The following is a 22,915-nucleotide window of genomic DNA, read 5'->3' on the forward strand; positions in this document are numbered from 1 at the left end:
TGTTCAATGAAGGCAATTCTTGTATTTCTAAGTTAGCTAGAAGATCAGGTTCTGTAACCTGGAGAAAAAGGAGGGATAGCAGAAGGTGTGTAGGCATGGCTCCTCCTGAGAAAGCCTCCCACCACATGTCCAGGACATTTTCTGGGATGCCCAGGTTGTAATGGAATAGGAAAAGGCAGATAGTTTCTATCATAACTTCCTCACATTTCTGAAGGTCCTATGCTGGAAACAAGTTGTGAATTCAGTGTGGTGAAGCACGCTCCTAGTTAGCATTGTGACTGTCAAAAGGGAGGAGTGGCAGTGGTATAAGGTTTGTGTGAGCACTTCACTGTGCTGAAGTGTAAGTGTGGGTATGCTGTTCACAGGCCTCAGATACGGACGTGCGGGCTGTGTACCTCCCAGATACTTAGGGAAACTTAATCAGGAAGAATATTACTTGGCCATGTTTCAGATTGCTGCAAATAATGCAACTTTGTGTTTCAGCTTGATTATGCCCTCCTGTGCATGCATTAAACAGTTTCTAGAAAGTATCTTATTAATTACATGTTAATGCACAGTGATACCAGGTAACTTGCAGCTTTCCTATTCAGGGTGATTTGGAACTACAAACTGCTTAGTCTGATAGGCTTTTGCTTGGCTAGTGCAAACTTCCTTAATGGTTTTGAGTGAAAGTGAGCTTTCCAAGTGCATTTGAACTCTCTGATAATTAGTTTAGGATTTTGCCAGTGAGCCAAATAACTTAGAATGGTTCTTTCAGGTAAGGTATTTTGAAAGGCGTTACTGATGGAATCCACCAGGGGAACAACAAAGATGTATGAAGACATATGCACAACCATCATCTAGACAATAGTAACATTTTTTTCTTTAGGATAAGCTATTTTTTCTCCTTGCTTTAACCTGCTTTTAACCTACTACTACTTCTGGAGAAACATATAGTTTGAACAAAACCTGTGAGTTATCAGTCTGATATAAATGTGGTGTGATATAATTGTGGTATTTGAGTGAGCAGCTATTGAGTGAAAACACAGTTTAGAAGAAGGTGCTGGAGCATGAGTTAATTGAAAAACAATCAACCCTACTTTGGACTGGGAGTGATCCAACATTTCAGAAATGGTGTCTCATTTACCAATCTTCACTAAAAAAGCTTCCTTTTTCTTGAGAGGAAAAATGTACCTTTGGATCGGATTTTTCTCTTCCCTGTTTCCCTTCACTCTCCAGAGAATATGGGCAGGCTGAATTGTTCCTCTAATTCAATTAGCTTACCTTTGTGGGAGGAAGAGGTTGTCTGCAGTGTATGGAATGTGAGAAAGGTGTTCATCTTGCTAAAGGGAAAGGTTCAGTAAGGTTTTAACCATCTGCAAGAAAACAGCATTGAAGATAGCATGCTGAGAAAGACAGGTATCTCTGGGCCTTTTGCCTTAATTCAGTCACAAAAAGTATTAAATTTTTAAGAACTGGCCTGTGCTATTGGTGCTTACTCTTTATATCAGGGGACGCTGATTGTGGACATTGTGCTGTAAAGATAAGCACAAAGGAGCCATTACTTCATATGTTGTGTGCTTCCCCACTTCAGTTTCTTTTGGAAATAGAAAATCCATTAAGGAATGAATCCAAATGGCAGGAGAGGAGAGTGGAAATAGAGGCTTAACAAACAATGAAAAGCAGCTCATAGTTTACGCTGTGAGTTTGCAGCAGGAAGGAGATTCCACTGAATCTGTGCTGTGCTAGCCAGTTAACAAATGCTCCCCAGTCTTTAAAACAAACAAAATTGTATCTGTGAGTATAACTTCTAGATGAACTGTTTGATGAGTTTCCCACTTTGCTTAGAGATAAAGGCTGTGGGAAAGGGTCTGCTGAAACTGCATCCAGCCACAGTGCCTCCAGTACTGTTATATTATTTCTGTCCTGTTATTTCTTGCTTTGTTCTCGTCTAGAATAAGACAGAATGCTGTCAAAGTAGTATTTAGTTTAGTTACTGCCAAATATATACAGGTTCAGTTACTAATTCAGGTTCTATACATGTAGTTTACTAGTCTGCCTGTTTTTGCTGAAGCTTAATGGGGTGCATAACTTTAAGGTTGATCTCAGGTATTATAGGCTGTATGTTTCAACTGGAAGCAGCTTCTTGTCCTACTGTAAAATTCAATTAACTAAAGCTTTGTAAACCATTAAAAAGATACACCACAGAATATGGTTACAAAGAATAGATGCATACAATTTAAATTCTCCTTTCAAGATCGGTCTATAAATCAGAATTGTGCAACCTGACTCCACTGAAGACCTAGTGGATGTCCTACTACTTGCACGGCTCTGAAACCTGCTCTTCTGAATGTCCTCAACCTATGACCTTTTACTTTTTCTTTTCCTGCAAAGACATCAAAACCACAGACAAGGGAATATGTCCAGTGGAAGCAAATGCGCCTTAACCCTGGCACCTTGTTGTACAGGAGGAGGAGCTGTAACTGGAAGAACTTGGGGGAATGTCACAAGGGAACACCTAAGACAGGAAATGCCACCAGCACCAAAATACCTCGCTAGTTCTTTTTTGTGCTATGTTATCCAAGCTTTGCCCTCGTCATTATTCAGCTCTGCAGCAGTACATTCTCTACAACTGCTAGACTGGAGCTAACAAAGCTTCCTAGGAACGTTTGACAGTTCCCTTTGATGTGTGCAGGGTGTGGCCAGAGGTCACTGGAGCCTGGATCCACAGGCAGGAATGTGGGCTATTGTATAAGAGAGCCTGGATGATGCTTTTAGTCACATGATTTAGTTCTAGGTAGTCCTGCAAGGAGCAGGGAGTTGGAATTAATGATCCCTATGGGTCCCTTCCAACTCAAGATACTCTGTGATTCTATATACTTTCTGGGTCAGGAATGTACTTTGGCATTCTTTTTAAAGTGGGGTATTTCAACAGCTGTATTAGCTGTGTATATAGAAGACCATTACGGACCACCTCAAATTCAAAAACCCCTTACATATTAACGGACCATGAACCCTACAGCAATGTGGTGGTGTACTGTTCCCTTGTGAACTGTGATTTTCTTGTGTGTGTGTGTATGTGTTCTGTGTAGCTTGTGCCTGTCCCTCATGAGAGTGTGCTTTCTGTCATTGACGGTTGTGTGCATTATAGCTTTTCTGCCGCTTATTCTGTCGCTGTGTTGGTGCTCTGAAAAAGTGTCCATATGATCCTCAATGTCTTGTCTACTCCAGAATCACAGATTTGTGTGATAATTTTTTTCCAATTAAAATTTTAAAAAATATTATTATTATTTGTATCTACATGAAATCAACAAAATCAACTGGAAATGTTTGGTGATACTCTTACCTTTTTACCTTTTTTTTCCATTACTGTTACTTTTGGTGGGATCCGTTCCAGGTAATGTCTGCAGCAAATTCTAAAGCCCTTTTTAATCTAACCAAACATATCTCCTCAAGTTTCTCAGCATACCTGTCTGCTGTTAATGCCATCTCACTTGTTTAAACAAGCTAAGTGATCAAAGTTAATGAACCATTTTGGTATGGGTTGGAAGCTGGAAATAAAAGACGAAAGAACGAGGAAGACCTTTTCTGTGCCTGGGAAATGTCTCAGCAGAGCAGATTCATATAGGGAGCTTGACAGAAGTCATGTTGGGTTTACTCCGCTACATAAAGCTCAAGTGCACTGTTACCCTGGTTTTGTTTTTTTTTCTCATGGTGCTTTCAGGTTTTTTGAGCACCCTCTCTTTCTGCAGAAGAGTGAAGCTCCTTTATATCTTCCCTTATGTAGGTGCTACAAAAACTCTTAGGTTGTTGCCTCTACAAACATGCTACAAGTCTGTCCTGCATTAGCTGGTTCTCATTGCTGGTGACTTATGAGAGAGATGTTGTTTAACAACATAAAATTAATTTTTCTCCATTGCATCAGATGTTCTAGGCACTTGGGAAATCACAGAAGAGTAAATCCCCCCCTAATTTCTTCTGGAAACCAAAGTTCTACTGTATGTTGTCCTATTGTAGCCTTCAGTGTTTCTTTCCCTTCTTTCTCTTCTAAGAAAATAAATTGTTTGGTTTTAGAAAATGAGGGGAAATATACACCAAATGACAATTGTATAGCTATGGTAGGTATGCTAAATCTCAGCAGCCTTTAACAGATAAAAGGAGAAAAAAAAAAAAAACCACAACAACAAACACCCCACACTGATAATCTGAAGTATCTGCAATACTAAAAACAGTCCTGCAAAACACTCACGTGAATAATCCTTACTGTGGCAAGTAGTCCAATTGTTCCCAGTGCTGGTGAAAGGCAGTGGTTTGGCAGCTTTGAGGAATGAAGTCCTTTTTTATTAGCCGGGCAAGTTTCCCAACGCACATTGCCTGGTCAGCCTGCTTAAACCCTGATCTGAAGAGGGAGGGATAAGCTTTCTTTCAGGATAACAGGCAGTTCAGTTTCCACAGCTCACATAATTCTCGCTTCTATTTGGAGGCTGCCAATTAGTGAAAAGTAAAGGGAGAGAGTTTGCAGGATATTGCAGCTTTAATCCACCAAACTTGCATTGGGCAAGGACCACCTTGTTGCCTTCTGCAGATTCCGGCGAGACCACGCCAAAAGATTGTGAACCTGTCTGTGCTGGCATGCGGTACCGTGCAGTAATGGGATGTTCCCCCCAGCCTCAAGATAAGGCACTGGGAGCAAACTGTGCTCCTGCCTCCCTCTCCCACTTTCCCTCACCACCCCTCCAAGCCTGCTGTCTAGGAACAGCTTCTGTCAGGCTTGAGGTGGTTTCACATGTCACCGGTGAGAAACAGGATGGCCTTTCGTGTCCACACCCCAGGGCTTCCAGGGCTGCCGCCACCGAATGCGCAATCGTCGAGAAGAGGCACTGGTGTACTCAGTGGGCAAGGTCTGCAAGTCCAGCTCTGACCTCCTCAAATTTATTTGGGCTCTGAAAATAAATGCAGAATCCTTCTTAGTGCTACCCTGTCTTCCCCAGTCTCTGCCTGTTCCTCTCAGATGTAGGCAGCCAAGAAATAATCAGAACTCTCGTGGCTTTTTTTCAGACACGGATAGTCGTAACTTCAGGACCTCCAAATTGACTGACCCAAGACTACCCTCCTGCTAAGGGGACTGTCAGCAGCGCAAGACATAATCCAGTTTGCGGACAAGCTCCTGGGCACACAGGACTCATGGTACGTTTCACAGCTGGTTGTGAGCAGCCACCGTTTGTGGTGGAGCAGTACAGTTAGTGGTGATTAGACAGCGGCGTGTGGATTTGTCCAAGGTTTACCTGCGAGTTTCATCAGGTGCTGGCCCCAGCAGTGTCCACAGCCATAGCAGCATCCCGGCTGGCAGAAAGTGGCATACCAACTGCTTTCCAGTGCCGTTTGGAAAAAGCTTGTGCTGCGATCAGTACAAACACCGTGATTTGGTCTACTGAGGCCACGCTTCCAGCCAGAGCAGCCAGCTTTAGCAGCTTCTGTGCAGGAGGCAGCAGGGCTGCATGTAACATGGCCTCTGTTATACAAGAGGGATGTGTTCCTCAGCACACTGGTCGTGGCAGCTGTTACTTTATTTTAAAATCGGGTAATGGCCAAGGAGCTGACCGCTACCGAGACCACGAACAGCGCCAGAGCGCTGGCAGAGCTCGGAGCAGAGCCGGAGGGGTTCCGGCACCTTGCTAGTCACCTTTTGTCCTGTGTCAAAGCATACTTCCCTGCGAGAGGTATTGTCTGCAAGGTTGCCGTCTCTGGCTGCGCGGCTGCTAGACATGCGGGTCTGGAGACGCGTGATACGGCTGGCATCTCCCGGTGCCGCCTCAGCCGGCGGCGTCGCGGGGGGAAGGCAGCGCGCTCGGCCGCGCTTCCCGGCGGCCGGGGCCCGGCGACAGGGCGCCTGCGGGCCCCCGACCTTGCTGCGCGGCCCCCAAAGCGCCGGGCCGTGGCGCGCACCCGGGCGGGAGGCCGGCCTGTCCGCAGCCCCCTCCGGCCCCGGCCTCGGCCCGGCCCCTGCGCTGCGCGGCGGGGGGCGCCCCGCACGCCGCCCGGGCCCGCCGCCGTCCCGCGCCCCGGGGCCGCGCCGGAGGGCGGCGGTGCGGGCGCGGGGTGCGGTGCGGGCGGCGGAGCGCGGGGGGTGCGGGGGCGGGGGGGTGTGCAGCTCTCGCTAGCGCTGCTTGTGGTCACAGCCAGGCAAGCTCACATCCCATCTGGATCACGCTCGCTCTCTCCCTTCTGCTTCCCTACCATAGAGTTGCGCTGGAAACAGAAGATAGAGGGAGTGTAGGAGCTCGCCATCTCCAAGCGATCTACATTGGGAAAAACATGGAGTCCGCTCCGGCAGCCCCCGATCCAGCAGCCAGTGAGCCGGGCAGCAGCGTCTCCGAGGCGGCCGCCGGCGCCAGGGACACCCCGGTGAACCTGGAGCCTGCCCGGAAAAGCGATGCGCCGGCTCCCGTCCGCAGGCAGAGCTACTCCAGCAGCAGCAGCAGAGGTAGGGAGACTTGGGGAAGGGGGAGGGGGCCGGGGGAGTGGGATCGGGGGGTGGGTGGGAATAGGAAGAGGGGGGTAAGAGAGAAGGGGGAAATGCAGCAATTTAATCCCCTGGTTTATCGTTTGTGCTTGTTGAAGCCGCGCACGCAAACAAGCCACGCTTCTACCCCCTGCAAAACCTTGCAAACTTTTATAGCTTCTTTTAATTGCTGCAGGAGGAGGGACGAATGCATTGAAAATATCGAGCGGTGCTGGGCGCTTGCCTATCTCTCTCGTTTATTGCCTGTGGCATCCGGATGGGTACTGTGCCCCCGAAATTACATAATTTTATAAATATATAAAGCAACAGCGGGAGTATTTGGATTCGAGGGAACAAACTTTTAAAGCTGCAGTGTCCTTCCTCCCCCCCCCCTTTTTTTTTCTCCCCCTCGTCTGTCTCCTTTTGACAGTTTCTCAACTGGTGTGCTGTGGCTTGTTGTGAATGGGGGATCCGTGATTAAACAGGAGATTTGCGGTCTGCGGGTGTCTTACTCACTCTCTTGCGCGCTGTTTTCACTTAATTCATTTAAGTGTGTCTTAAAAATTATTTCCTCGCGGAGCGGATGATCTCGTAGCTGCCGTTGTTTCTTGAAGGTGCGCAACTTTGCAGAGGGGGCTCTCTGACCCCGTGGATTCTCCCTCGCTCCCCCTCGGCCCCCGAGCGAAACGCCGCAAACCAGCCACCGAGCCCCTTCCCCGCCGCTGGCCGCCGCGCCCGCTGCCGCCGCAGGTCGCGTCCCTCCGCCGGGCGGGACAGCGCGGAAGGTGCTCGGCGCGGCCGAAGTTTGGCGGCAGCTCGGCAGTGCCCGGGCCGGGCGGGCGGCGAGCCCCGGCGAGCCCCGGCGGCGGGAGGGCTGAACGCCGGCGGAGCGCGGCGCAGCGCAGCGGGCAGGGCGCTCTCGCCGCTGCTCCCGCCGCAGGAGCGGTGAGGGGCGCCGGCTTCAAACACCGCCGGAGTTTGCCGAGACGTGCGAGAGGGAGGAGGCTGCCGCTTTAATTACATGTAAATAATTTATGAAGCGTTGCTCCGACTAGAGGGGGAGCGCGCTAGAGAGGCTTCGCTCGGTAAAATCACTCGGTGATGGGTAAAAATTAATTAAATAACGCTATGTAATAATACACACGGCTGTTGGAAGAAATGACGGGCGGAGAAAAGTCCGTGCCCGGCGGGAGCCAGCCCCCCGCGGCGGCCGGGCCCGGGGCGGCGATGCCCGGCCGCGGCGGTGGGGAGAGCGGCGCTCCTCGGACGGAGGGGTTTTTGGTTGTAGGTTGGAATATGGCTGATCATGTGTTGGCTTGTGTTTTACAGTATTTTTCCCCTTTTGGCCACACCCCCCCCTTCCCAGGCAGCTTCCCACTCAGGGAATCCGCGTACAGTAAAAGCCATCGAGCTGACACACGCCGCAACGTTTAATTAGAGGCGATTTGCGAGCGGGCGGCGGCGGGCCGGGCCGGGCCGGGCCGAGGCAGGCGGACAGCGCTGCGCTGCGCTGCGCGGGGTATATTTAGCGCTTGCGAGAGTGGATTTGGAATGCAAGCGCCTTATGTAACGAGGTTAATCAGAAACACTGGAGAAAATTTCCTTAATTTGTCGGGGAGTTTTCTGGCCGTTGGCGGAGCGGCCGTAGTTGGCGGGTGTTACACAACGCCCCCCGCCCCCCCTCCCGGCCGAGGGCTCCGCCGGCTCGGGCAGATGGTGCCGCCGGGCAGCGGGGCCGGCAGCAGGGAGCAGGCACCGGCTCCGGGGGGGGCGGGGGATGGACTTTGGGGTCCCATCGGTTATGTAACGCTGGGATGCCGTTTCTGTATGGATGCGAAAGGAGCTGGGGGGGCGGCCCCGGCGGTGAGGGTGCGCGCTCGGCGGTCCCGAAATGTTTCGGCTGTGGCACTGCTAACCCGCTGACCCACATGTCCCTCCCCCCCCCCCCCCCCCCCCCCCCCCCCGGATTCAATCCGGCAGGAGCGGGGGTCGGGCGCTCGCAGGCACGCGCTGCCGCTCGCCCGGGCTGGCGGTCGCCGCGCGGCAGCGGGCGCTGGGTTATGTAACAGGCGGAGCGCGCGCGCCAAGGGCAGGGATGGAGGCGCCCTGTGCCGCGCGCCCCCGGGCTGGGGAGGGGGGCGGCGAGGGGAGAGTGGCGGGGATCCGGAAAAAAAAGAGAAATGTTTGGGTTTTCGGATGATGTAATGGAGTTGGCAGAAAATACAAGTCTGCTCCTAGAGTGCGAGCAGTAAGAGAACTGGAGCTGGCATTCTGTGCTAATGTTGCATAAATTAGCGTATTGGAAATAAATTGACCTACACACTACGCACCAGCAGATCACGCCTTTCCAGTAGTTAAAACCTGAAGATACAGAACCGTGCAGGAAAACATGACGATACTAACATTTTGGCCTCCTTGAAATCGGGACTTGATGGATTAGGTGTTCAGTGTCCCAGCAGACTTGTAGCTTATTTTCATTTTCTTTTTTCTTTTCTATTTTTTAGAGCTATTGAAATAGAATTTGACTTCTTGCTCTTTTTTTTTTTTTTTTTTTTTTTTATATGGTCCTTTATTTCTTACGGCAACAGAGTGACCTTAATGGGTGACCAGTATAGGTGAAATTATTTTTAAAACAGTTACCTTGTAAGCTCATATGGTCAGTGGTATATTTGGTTCGAGAATTTACCTGTTTGGGTCATGATTCTGCAGCGTGTTGTAAGCTGGCAGACCTGGACTCTCGTGCAGTCTATGCAGAGGGGTGATACAGATACATAGATACTTAGGGCTACGTACGTGTGCACACACCCCTCTAACTGTAAAAATTCTTATTGTTTTAAGTAGCAAACCTTTCAAAACACTAGAAATATGCTTCATATCCTTTATTTTCATAGCTGCACCTGCTGCAAAGTTGCTTCAGTACTTCACAGTTTGTAATAACCAGTTTACGTAGGGAATGAAGAAAACAAAAATGAAGAAAGGGCTGTTGATGAAGAAGTGGGGAAAGTTTGCTGTGGAATAAATCTTCAAGTGAGGCTCCAGTTATTATAACGCTAGCATTTTAAAATGCCCTATTCCTTGGTATACAAACATGTTTGGAGCACCAGATCCTTACATAACTTGATTTTTATTTTGCTAAGATTATGCTGTTTGTGTTGCTCTGTAGAACACTTAACTGAAAACATAAATTCAGGACTTAACAAAAGCAGCTTTCAAATGGAGAATTTTTACCTGGCTTATTTAGTATATTGGAGCATGCATGCATACCTGCATGTTTTGGAAAGTTACCTGTGGTCTGATATCACAACTGATCATTAGAAAATTGACACCTTACATGCAAAAAGCAGGAAATGGACACCCCCCCCCCCCCCCCCCCCAGTTTTTCCCTCGAAAAGATATTTTTACTGCTGACACTAATTTTTAAGATTTTCCTAAGAGCATTCACTGTCCAGCAGGTTGAATTTCAGTCTGTGTGTGTTCTGCAACAAGGGTTTGTGGTTTGCCATGGTTAGTAGACGGAATGCTTCACTCACCAGCTCTGGCCCTGGACTGTGGCTGTTAAATGCCATTCATTTCACTTTGCAGGCTTTGACATCCATGGAGTTCCCCCATGCTGCAGTCTAAGGCTTAATGTTCTACTACTCCCCTTAGAAATAGTCATAAATGTACAAACTGTATTTTAATAGAGAACTATTGTCTCATTAGAAATGAAAAGTATATTAAAAGCTTTTTAATCTGATAAAAAAATTGCTCAGTTTTTTTGGAACTGATGCCTCAGTGATAAGTCAATCGAAAGAATGTCTTGGCAAAAAAAATTTAAAGGCAGCCCCTACGCCATTGGAAGATGCTGTGTGTAGATATTTTTATGATGCTTTGTATTTAATAATAGAAAGCTGCAGCTATGTAGGTACTTGTTTTTGTTTTCTTGCTGTTGAAGTACTGAGAGTATCTGCTATTTTCCAGAATGCCTTTGGAATTTATTACCGTGTCATCTATTCAGCCTGATCTTTTCTCTACGGGTAGATTGGGAGGGGGCTTGCTTTTTGTGTTTTGTTTCAATTTGGGTGATGTTCCACAAATACGGATGTGACATCATAAATAGTGACATCAGTAGGTTTGTAGTGTTCTTTTCTTTCCAAAAAAATTCTTTATCGCTAGATTTTTTCTATTTCTGGATTTAGACTATTCCACAGAGCATAGTTGTGGTACAAAATTTTCTGTGTTATTTTCAGGAGGACTTGGAATTTTGTAAATTTGGATGTTTTCTGTAGATTCTTTGGATTGCCTTTGTCATAATTGAGGGCTATTCTGTATGCACCACTGATTTAGTCCTATTTTGGTAAATGATATGTGCTATGAATCCTTTAAAGGACAACATTGTTTTAAATGTTTGTAGCATAGGAGCAATAATAGCAGCAGTATGTTGTTCTCTTAGGAACAATGCACTTCTTTTATTTCAGTAAACCGTAACCTATTCTCTTATTTTATTTGCTTGAGAAACATCTCAGGAGCTCATAAACCAGTATGTAAATACTGTTATCATTCAACCAAATGCTGTAATTTTATTAAATAAAGAACATGTTTTGTAATGGAGATTAATGGGCTGTGTGACAATTTCAGTTTTGGGTATAGGACTGCATTTGAATAGAAAGGGCAAATTCAGCTTTGGGAAGTTGTCTGATTTTTTTTTTTTTTTTCTCTCCCCCTTACCCGTTCTGGTATTTGTTTTTTAAGCTACAAAAATGTGTGCTGGGAGAGATCTGGAACGTCAGTGATTTATGTCAGTGGATTTAATATGAGAGCATCCCAGTGAAAAAAAAGAGGGGAAAAAACCCCCAACCTAGTTCTAAATTACTGTGATATCTGTATCACTCTTGAAATTAATTTATGAACAAGTGATCTATTCTCTACTTAAATATTTTTAAGAGCATGTTTTCAGTGACACACAGTTGTAGGAGCAAGTGTAAAAAAAATAAATAAAATTGAAATTGGGGGTTATATCTAAATGCACTGGCAATTCTGGGTCCTGCGTAGGGTAAGGCTTGTTTACAGGCTCTGTGCTTCTTAACGTGAAGCAGGGGGGCTGCAGCTGGGGGCAGCAGTACCGCTGTGGGAGGCAGGGGAAGGGGAAAGGGGAATACCAGAACCAGGCAGTTTACAGGGAGCTGTCAGAATGGAGCAATACACTTGGCTTAGGGCCTTCCATTCCTGTACTGCATGGCAGTTTCACCTCCTCAGCTGTCCGTCCACCCTAAACCTTTTAGATACAGGCACCTGTACCATCAAAGAGTTCCTGCCATCTCAGGTCCTGGGGGCAGGATGTTGTGATGGAGATGCAGTGGCAGCTTCTCAAGTGGAGCTGATTTTTTTTCTCTGTCACGGTAAACTTACACCTGGACCTGAGCTCACTATGGACATTCTGTAGTTTTCTGAACTTCCATGGCTTTGGTAGAAGAGGAAGTTCCTACAGGTAAGGTGTCAGAGAAACTTTTGGATGTATGGAAGGTTCCACATTTCATGGGCAGATTTCTGCTGTCTTGTTTTCTCTTCCTCTCATTTCTTTTTTCAAGTATCTTGTGTTCCACCTACTGCTGAAGACAGTCTTTGTAGCCCTGAAAATCTCTTCTGGAAATGTTTTTTACCAAGCTGTTGGTATTAAGCAGGGGTCCTCAAACTACAGCCCGCAGGCCGCATACAGGTCCAGGGTCCTCAATCTCCGCCCCCCAGGTATTTACAGAACCCGCCGCCCCCCCCCCGCCCCCCCCCCCCCCCCCCCCCCCGCGGGTTGTGGGGGGAAACCAAGCAGCTGCAGATGACTGCCTGCCACTTCATCTGTGCGCCGGCCCCCTGGTTAAAAAGTTTGAGGACCCCTGGTATTAAGGTTATATATATCCACAGCTGGCAGACAATTCACACCTCCTTACCAGCACAGATTCTTGTATATAGGTATAGGAGGGCACTGCAGAGCAGAGTCTAAATCCTCTGCCATCACTAGATCCATGATACACAATTAATCTCATAAACGGAACAAACTTTTAAGGGTTGTTAGGATTTTTGGCCCCGGTGTTCTGGTGGGAGGCTCTTCTACAGCCTTGCTGTTCTGATGGTTTGAAAGCCTCCTCTCACTCCTACCTAACCGTCTTCATGATCAGTTAGTTTGCTTTCTTCTTTAAATGCTGGTTATAAAATCTCCTTGGACTGCAAATGAAGAGGCTGGCATTGTGTTCTGTGATAGCTGAACGCACATGCTGATCTCTGTCCTCTGACTCATGCTTTAGCACTTGACCATATCTGTTGTAGATGGTCTGTGCTGATAGAAACAGGAGAATAGCTTGGGCTGTATGTCACGAGGAGTGAATTTTCTAATTTTCTTGAACGTAAAGTTTGTGAATTATTCTTCATGCTCATATCTGAAGCTTCATCGAGGTATGTTTCATTCTTGGCAACAGCTGAGCTTTTCAGAGACTAAATGTATTAGGGCGTGTACTTTTATGAAGAAATTGTGGGGCTTATTTTACAGCAGTTTAATCTTATAGTTTAGCCTCATTGCACTGTTCATTTGGAAGGATCCCCAGGTGTTTTAAACACTATCAGGAACCATTTTGCTTATTACTGAAATCCAGCCACTTCTTGTGTGGAATCTGACAGCTGTTTAATGGCGCTCAGCCATGCTAAGCAGATCAGAACAGAAAGTGAAGAATACCATACCTGATTGAAACACTCAGAGGGATTTTAGGTACAGATAATATAATTATCTGCATCGGAATTGGGTCAAACAGCTCTATTCCTTTAGAAAATTACTAGATATTTTCAGTGGCAGTGTATGGTCAAGAAATTGGTTTGAAATACCTTCCTGAAAATGATACCCCCAGCAGTGAGATAATCGAAGATCCTGCTGCTTACCCTATTGTGATCACCAGTTGCGGTATGATCAATGTTTTCTTCAGGTAATTTTAGATGTATTAATTGTTTGGTCCCATGCTGGTATGTGAAATCTTGCAAACCAGGGGGGAGCAACTGGGTGGTTGTAGGTCTTGCTTTGTAGAGCAGATTCCTGTACAGCTGTGTTTTTTAAATCGTGAGTTGCACTGCCATGTATGAGATGTGCTCATATTAGCAGAGGTTTTAAAAATGGTTGTAGGGCATCTGTTGGCACTGAGCCAGTAGGGAATGGAGGAGGTGGGTGTCACAGTCTTTTCTTTTGAGGATCTTGGGGAGTATGGGGAAAATGTATAGCTCTTTTCAAGTTGTCTTCAATTGCACTTCCCATATAATCTGGCAAAACAGAATATAAACAGAAGACCCGTAAAAGATGCAAAGGAATAAAAGTTAAAATTCATGATCAACTGAATGTACATAAATGTTCCAGTAGTCATGACCAACTGTGGAGTCTTTCATTTGTAATTTAATCTAATAATTTCCATGCACTTCTAAAGGAACACACTATGAAGCTGGCAACTTATGAGAAATTGCTGTGCTGTTACAAACAGCATTTGAGCTGGCATTATAACAGCATGATAGATAGCGAGATGGAGAAGAAAGTTAGCAGTTGAAACTGAGCTGAGAGAAATTGCTAGCAGAATGTAAGAAAGCAGAGTCGGATTATGATAACCTCCCTTGTAGAATCAAATTAAACCTTTTTAAAGGTTTTATTGATTTTTGGTTTGTAGTCGTACTATGTATTTACCTCACATGGGTACATGAGATTAATGAGGCAGGTCTAGTGATCACGGAGTGAAAAACTGTGGTGCTGCTGTTCTTTTTAAATGTTTCATTTTGTATAGACCGTGGGATATTTACAGCATTAATCGACAATATGTCTGTGTGCTTTAGTTCTGCAACTGTTCAAATGGATTGAAAGTGTTTAATATACAGAAGCAATGGAAATTAAAACTCCTCAACTCGTCCTACGAAGAGGTTGAGCAGAGCCCCTCACACTTTTATTTTATTGCTTGCATAAAAATCCTTAGAAAGAGCATGCTGTCCAAAGAGGCTGTTTGCATGACGAATGGCGAATATATGGCCAAGAAGTCTGCAGCTGGTTTTGAAATGATGGCTGAAAGAATTAAAAAAAAAAAAAAAAAAAAAAGGAAAAAAAATCCCCGAAACCCAGTGGTGTAGACCATTTGGCATAAGTGCTATCAGGTATGCATCTAATAGCATTGCCAGCTCCTCACACGTGAGAGAGGAACTTTTTCCATAGTTATGTAAAAGTGTATGCCATACACTTTTGAAATACATATATATGCAAAACTGTAGACACCAAGACTTAAATAATGTATTAGTAGAGCTTGACTTGACTATTTTGGCACTGAAGCAAGGTCTGTTAGATACAGTCAAGGATAAAGCCAAGGCTTGTGAAATACAGATGGTAGGTTTTATTTTCTTCCTGTCATGGAAGTGTGAGAATACTTTAAAGTAGGATTTCCCCTCATAGTTTCTCTTCAACGGTGGAGGTGGGAAAAAATGTCTTTTTTATGAACTGATAGATGACTTTGCCGAAGTCTGTACCAAATGTAAATCAGTTAGAGGGCTGTGCTGCATTACATCTGTTAACTAAGGGCGGAAAGGTAAGGTTTAAACAATTCCTTTGAAAGAAGTCTTGAAATTTGATAAGACAGGCTAAAATACAGCTTTTGTTAATACTTTACTTGAAGTCAAAAACTGTCAGCATAAAGCGTCTTCTAAATCCTATGTATATTAAAAAATAAAATAAAATGAAACCAATCTTAAAGGAAACTAGGGCATTTCAAAACCCTCTTCTTTCTCTGCGTCATACTTCATTTGTGTAATCTTCAAGAGAAGTTTTGTTAGTCATTTGTGTTGTCACTATAGAAGTTAGGAAGGGTCCTTTACTGCCTGAGTTGTTACAGAGAGGCCTTTTAAAAATTCTAATGAAATATACTCTGAACTGTTAACATCTGACGTTGAGTCATAGTATTTCTGAGATAATAAATGTAAAAGTAAGTCTGTTAGCAAAAGCAGAAAAGCAACTGTTTCCAGGGCTGGTGCTTGGAGGAGTAATGGATGAAGCAATGTGTATTGGTGCTGTGCTTTCAGTCCCTAAGCATTTCTGCCCATCTGACAATGGCCAGCCAGTCTTTACACTTTGAGAGTCTTTAAAAAACAAGCTGGTAAGTAATTTCTACAGATTTCATTACCGTTCAATACTCTTGACATTTGTAATGGTGTATTATTTTCTGCTAAAATCAGGTGTGTTTTTAAAAACTGAAGTAATTTGATTTTCATGAACATGAATCTGCAAGAGATGAGATTAAGGCCTGTCATACGTTAGTGGCGTGAAAGCTACCCTTGGCTATTGAAGAGTTCTGCTCTTCTGGTACAAGGCTTGGTCCTGTGACAGTTTATATGTGTGTTTAATACTAAGTGTCATGAATGATTCTGCTGATTTCAGTGATACTACTTCACTGTACAGAGCTAGGGGGGTAGGTTTAGTGAAGATCAAGGGAGGACTGCTAGTGGTGAAGAACTGCACTGTGAAATTGTTTAAGAAAAAAGATGAAACTTAATACCAATGAAAATGGCTTTGGAAAAAAGGTGAATTAACGGTTGTTTTCAGGGTAGGTAGGGCTGGTTGAGTGGTTGTAGTCACTTTGGCAGATATATTGTTACACTACTATAATTTTTCTTGCAGGATCATACTGTGGTTCTGTTGCTGGAGAAGAATCTGTATCATTACTTAAGAACAGCTGTTGGGAGATGAGCAATAATTTCTTCCATGTACAGAACCTGAGTTGCACTTGTCTGTCACTGTATATGGAATGTGTTTGCTAAGATTAATTTTATTTTGTAATTGCTGAAATCCTAGCTTTATTCATATAACAATCAAGAAGTCTTTTTCGTTTCCTGATGGAGAGAAGAAGGGAGGGAAAAGGGAACAAATCATAGGAACTTACATGCAGAAAATCTAGAAAGCTGGCTCTTGTGACCTGGCTTATTGGTATTTATCTCTCTAGATTTTGGCTAGTTGGCAAAATCCTTTTATGTTGTCTTGGCTGCTTCTAACAAGGTTTGACCATAACTGAATTATCTTCCCTTTTTTGTTTTCTGGGTAAATTAAACTATACCACTTTGCCTCTTTTTAGACATTCCTGGTTCTAGTTCATGAGAAGTTGCAGTTGCTTATTTTTTTGACTATAATAATACTCCACTGAAATTGCTATGCCGGGTCAGCAGTGTCCCTGAGATGCCCTAGTGTGACTAGCAGTGTAATATCCAAGGCTATGCAAAAGAACAAGGAAAGATTTATTTTTTTTTAATTTTAAAGGGAAGCAAAATCCTTCCAAAATTCTAGCAAGTAATTTACTTTCCACAGAAGTGCTTGTATCTCTTAGAAACAGGCTCAAGGGGTTCCGTCACTAAAACACTTGGTTTCAGTTCTCCAAAGAATGCGCCCCCATACAACGTTCACCTTAGAGGGGACAAGGACAAAAGATTCTGGATGAAGCTGGGATCAACAGAGCAGCTAGGTTTACAGACAGCCACAAGCTTCCATTAAGCAGGCTGCATTTAGTCCTGGCATTGGGCTTCTCTGCTCCAGCCATGTGCTGAGATGGCTGACTGGCATTCCCAAGTCCACCTTCCTGTTGTTTTCAGCCCTGTTCAGAGACTGTAGAAATGGCTTGTCACAGATCTCTGCAATTGGCAAGTCTCCTCTGAATTTCTTCCATGCATCCTTTCTTTGCTTTTCCACAGCAGAGGTTCAAAGCAGAAAGTCTTCAGGGATTTGAGAGCAAATGATCACAAGTGGTGAGATGGGGACTTGTGCCAATATACTGAAAATATTTTGTTGCACTGCTTTTCTCTGCACAAGCAGAATGCACACTGGAAGCAAACTCGGCTCTGGAAAGGCAGCAATAGAAAATGTAAAAACAAACCCAGAAAGGAAGTAATGAAGCCAAAGGGGGAGCAGGGTAGTTTTGGGTAACGAACGGTAAAAGAAAGATGTAGCACTTAAGAAGTGTAATGAAAGGGCACAAGAAAAAAAAAAAAAAAAAAAAGACTGATTTAGAGAACAGCCTGAAAAAATAAAGCATTTAGAAAAGGACTGGAGTAGTGGGGGAAGCTACAGTATCTACTGAGGGGAGGGGAATTCACTGCCTTACTGCCTCTGGACAATTCATATATTAATATTCTGTGATCTTGTCTTTACTATAGAATGTGATGAAATATATTTTAGTGCATGGTGTGGTCTCAAGACAGTTGCGTCTCATGGATCTGCTTCAGCACCCTATTGTTTCCAATGAGCTCTGACTAAATGCTTTCGCCATAGATGTTGTGCTAATGTGTTATATGAATTATTTGTCTTATCTCAGTGCTGTGAAATTAGAAGCCCTTTCCCACAGTGTGTTAAGGAGATTAAAATGAAAGCCTGTTTTTATGGTCCAGGAACAGTGCAAATATTAAAAAAAAAAAATAAAAAATTGTGATATAATGGTGGGGTGCTGTGAGGAGGCTTTATGAAGCAAATGCATTTTGTAACATAAATGGTGAGATAAGTTCCAAGCTTCCCTTGAAAAGGTTTATGTTGTTTTCCCTGGTGCCTTAAATCAAGGGGAAGAGTTTGGGATTGGTAGTTTCCACTAAGATATCTTTTGTTGTTGTTCTCTGAAATTAACTTCTTAGGCAGCTGTGCAGTTCCTTCTTCAAAACCTTGTCAGTGACTGAAGGGCTACATTTATTTCCTGGTAGATAGTCTTGGGACAGATTTTGGGCTGTTCTGAAAAGCACTAAATGTCGTATTAGAGACTACTACCAGCTATTTTTTTGTTTGTAAGAGAAATTGCTTTAAAAAGTAGTCAAGTGGTGACTTTGCAGAGGTACATATTAAATCCTGGATTCATGTTACTCTGTCTCATGAATTCCTGTCTTGTTTATCAGTCCCTCCTCCCTTACAGGTTGAGCATATTTTAGTTACAACAGTATGTTATTTCTAACCACTTACTCTAATCTTACTGTCATAATGTTCCAAGACAATTTGTATGGTAACTACTCTTCTACATTTATGGTATTTGTAATGTAAAAAGTCTAAAGCTATAATGAAATTATTGCAGATATGACACGTGCATAAGACAAAAAGACTATCTCACTGTGTATGAGCAATAGCTTAATTAAGACATCACATGTTATTATAATATGTATTTGGGAGGGGTCAGAGTAATGGTATGATGTCAGAGCAAGCACTGTACTTCTTCTGGACTCTGTTCGTGTTTCTGTAGCTTTCATTTCCCTACATGGAAATCAGAAACAAGATTGTGTGTTGGTACATCAGTAGTGTTGCCCCCTGGGGCCTCCTCAGATCACGATCAGGTTGAGAAGTCATGGAAGTGCTTGCGGACCGTACTGCATGGAGGTTTAGGCAGAGAGGCAGTGAGCTTCAAATCGCGAGGACAGAAGGCAGCAGGACATGCAGGAGAGTTGACCTGTTAATTCCCTGCCTGAGGAGTAAGTGAGCAGCACCAGGCCACTGAAGTGGCATGGAAGTTGCTTCAAGGGTTGACTTTTTAGGTGTTAACTTCCTACACAAGGAAGGGGTAGGCAGAAATCTGGCATTTTTCCCTCTGTCAGTGTCGGAGGAGGAAGCAGTAGCTGTGCCTGAACAGTTTTCCTCCCTCTTCTCCAGCATCTGCTCTAGGTGTCCTTTTGTAAGGCTGGCTCCGTGCAGCCGTGTCCCTGGGATACCTGGGTGGTTGGCTGGCACAGGAAATGCAAAATTCACACTCTGTCACTGATACTGTGATACTGCAGGCTGAACTGCTGGTGTGGATGCAGCTACGCCAGCAGAAGGGAGCATTTATCAGTTTATCATGTGTTTGAGGGAAGAGTGTAGCAACACCAGCATTTTACTTTTTTTTTCCTTAAAATTTTTCCTCTGTCAAGCTACAGCTTGTCGTGCTGGAGACAGTGAGTGCTGGGGACGAGGGCAACAGTTTTGGCATAGCTGTACTCGCAGAGGCTGTGCTGTACAGGCAGCGCTTCACCATCTTTGGGATGCTGTAGTGATCTCTCTCTGGTTAGCCCTTATCAAGTGACAACTATACCACTACTGGTCAGTGGAGTTACATGGTTTGATTTATATGAAAGACTCCAGCTCTCCCTGCTACCTGCATGCTACAGGTCTGTGGTGCTCTACAAAAAGATTTTGCAGTATGTTACATATTAAAACTTTATAAGAAATAGCTAAATGGGGGTGGGGGCAGAAGAGGAAGCAGTATTCTTTCTTTTGGTATACATTCTGATCTGTTGTAAGCATTTTTTCAGCATATCTTGGCCAGACCAGCACAGAGAAACTTGGTTTTAGTCCATCTCATGCACTGTTGCAACCACATTTAAGTATATATGTTAGCAGCTGAAGTTTTTTGTGTAATGCTGACATATCTATGTGATATTTCTCCAGAAAAGTATTTCTACATTAGCGTTTTCCAATTTAATGTTTTCTCTGTAAACACATTGCTTTTGACTTGCATTGCTTTTTCATACTTTTCTAATATATTTTGTTTTAAGCAGAGAGGCCTGTAACTGCTGGACATTATTGAGAAAAAAGCTATAGACATAAACCAAAAAGATTTAGGGAATAATTAAGCTATCTTAAAATTAAGACATTTGAATTTTTTAATACCTTTAAATAAGGTAATTTAAATTTAAAACATACTTTAGATTTAAATCATATCATGAAGCTGTTCTGCATGACTTCCAGCAGCCTTTAATAAGGACTAAGTAGTCTATTCGCCTCCTTCTAGAGGTTACACTTTTATTTGTAATTTGTCTTTTTAATGTGCAGTTAATAGTAATATGGCAATCATTCAGTTCTGCAGAACCAGGTAGGCTTCTAGCACTGTGGAGAGGTTTCTAATACAACATAAAAACACATTATTCAAAGCACTGCCATAATAAGTAGCCTTTTCACATTTTCCTTAAGGACACAGATGTGGTTATAAATTTGTTTTCTATCACTGGTGAAATTTGCTCATAAATTTTCCAAATGGGAAGGTGTCTGTTCGTTTAAATTTGTTTAAAACTTCACATGGTGAAACTGGATGTAGTGCAGTTGTAATGTGGTTTCCTGAATATCACACTTGTTCATCTGTATACAGGTGTCCACACTGCTACTATGGTCAAGTGGCATAGGGTTCCAAATCATTCATACTGTGTATTTTTTACTGTCAGAAGTTAATCAGTTTGTTGTCTCAGGTAAGAGTTCTTACTGTGGCCGTTGATGTATCAGGGGGGAAAAGTCTTGCAGGAGAGCATAAAAGCAACCAGTGCAAACTGTTTGAATTCCTTGGTAGTGGTGTTTCATGTAGTTCAGTCTACCTGATCAAATCTGTGCTTAGACATTGAAAGGAATGACCAGCCTTTAAAACTTCCTTTCTCCAAAATGACCTTCTCCTTTGGACACGGGGAAAACCACCTATTTTCCTTCCACACCCCTTTCGCCCAGGTCAGCTGTAGTACGTGTGAGGTGACAGCAGTCCCTGTGTGACACTGCTTGACACATCCTAGCCAGGAGCAGGTATCAGCAGGGGTGAGTATGTCGTGGCTCGGTAGCGCTAGGGGACGAAAGGGTGCTGGGAGGGCGCTGGTTTGATGGCCGCATCAAACAGTGCTGCAGGTTCTGAGCTTAAAATGCAAGTGTTCACTCCACGTAGGTTGATGATATCAACCATCAAAGGCTGTTTAATGTGAACTGGAGTTTCAGATCCAGGATGTGAGAAGAATTGAAATACAGTGTGTTATGTAACTTTAGGTTGCTAATACACGGTTGTGTTGGAGAGAAGGATTAAGAGCAAGTTTTATCCAAAGGCACTTTCAGGAACTGGAGATACCCAAAATATTGTTAGTCATCCTGTCAGCTTTTTATTAGAAACACTATCTCGCTGAGGCAGGTAATTGTTAACATTGGTAAGGCTGGCTGGTTGGTAGTTAATGTCTGAAGCTGTATTACAGTGAAATTTTCCAGCAAAGGGGAGGTAGCCATTGGTTTTAGCCAGGGAAACAAGCCTGACACCTGCTTTTTTGGTTCACATGCTCAAGGAGCACTGGAGAAACCTGGCTTTGACAGATCACCGTAAAAAGGAGTTTGACTACAACCAGTTACAGTGATCTGACAAAAGAAGTAACTAGTAAAATTCAGAAACATGCTAGCACAGGGAAGAGAGAGCCAAAGAAGAAATGATTGGCCTTTTATGGAGCTACTTGTTTTTTGGGGAAGTCTGACAAACATATTAGCAGTACATTTGGAATGGTCTATTCTGGATGCAGCACCACCTGTACGTGTTTGGTGAGAAGGGAGAATGTATCCTCTAACAAAAAAGGGGCAGATTTGCTTGCAGCAATTAGTGCAGATGAATTCCCTGTCAGAGACCTAATACTGAGATTCTTCTGGGAGATCCAAGCTAGAAGTCTCCCCTCGGAGTATAAGAAAACTGGTAAAAATATGAAAACAAAACTGTGCAGGTTTCTGCCGCCTCTTTCCTGGTTCTGAACTTAGCTTAGATACACAGATTTGGCATGGCGATAATGCCAGCTGTCTGCCTTGAGAGGACAGGAGGTTGGTACCCTTCGTAAGCTGGAGAAGAGCTGCAATCCCAGCCAGCAGTAGGCCATGGACTTTTCTTGTATAAAACCCCAAAGCAGCAATTAACACAACCGAGTATTGCACTGCACATGGTGCACCACACATTTCAAACACAGATCAAATGCAGCAGTAGGTTTGAATTAGAGCTTTTCTTCCAGAAACCAGCCCAAATAACAGCAACAAAAAATTTATCATGGTATGAAGACCTTACACTGTGGCGTCACTCAAATCCTTCTAATGAGGTAGTGTCTCTCTGTTAATTCCCATCACTGTTATGTCAATTGATTTTCAGCTACTTGATTCATCACGATGTTGTCAGGTATATTGAAAGCCCTTTTTAATTCAGCTATTAAAAACTAGTTTAGGTTTCTGTTGACTCCTTAAATTTTGCATCTTCACTGAATCCTGGATTTAAATTCCCATTTTAGCAGTACAAATATCTCTTGAAATTCTGTTTCCTTACCTCCTCAATATATACGTGTTGTCCTTTTGAAGTAGATTGTACCACTTCCCAAGAGACCAGGGAAGCTTCTGCTCTTCTTTCTCTTTGAATCTTGATAATGCAAGTGTTACCAAGATATTATGTGTTAAATCTGCAGTGAAACAACATTGATTTCTTTCATTCTTTTCTGTATGGTGGAAGGGAGCAGAAGAGGTTTTACTCTCAGCATTTATCACACCCAAGTGGGCATGGGAGTCATTTTTCTAACATAAGAATTATTTCTAAAAATGCTCTTACATTTATTTAAACTAGCAGCTTGTTTAAGCTTTGATTTACAAGTTACACAGGTTTCTAAAGATCTCTCTTTCCAACATGAAGATGGTAGGAGCTGCTGGTT

At 43.9% G+C, this 22,915-nt stretch overlaps 1 protein-coding gene across 2 annotated transcripts in view; it reads left to right on the plus strand.

Moving 5' to 3' along the window:
- Positions 1-6,196: 6,196 nt before the first annotated feature.
- The window catches only part of RORA (RAR related orphan receptor A), a 384,551-nt gene continuing 367,832 nt past the window's right edge, over positions 6,197-22,915 (plus strand). For both annotated transcript variants that reach the window (XM_056347866.1, XM_056347869.1), the window contains exon 1: positions 6,197-6,463. In XM_056347866.1, the coding sequence (XP_056203841.1) occupies positions 6,295-6,463 (169 nt within the window). In that variant the 5' untranslated portion in view covers positions 6,197-6,294. The remainder of the gene's footprint in view (positions 6,464-22,915) is intronic.

The sequence above is a fragment of the Falco biarmicus genome, chromosome 7 (genome assembly GCF_023638135.1).
Source record: "Falco biarmicus isolate bFalBia1 chromosome 7, bFalBia1.pri, whole genome shotgun sequence".
NCBI classification, from domain to species: Eukaryota; Metazoa; Chordata; class Aves; order Falconiformes; family Falconidae; genus Falco; species Falco biarmicus.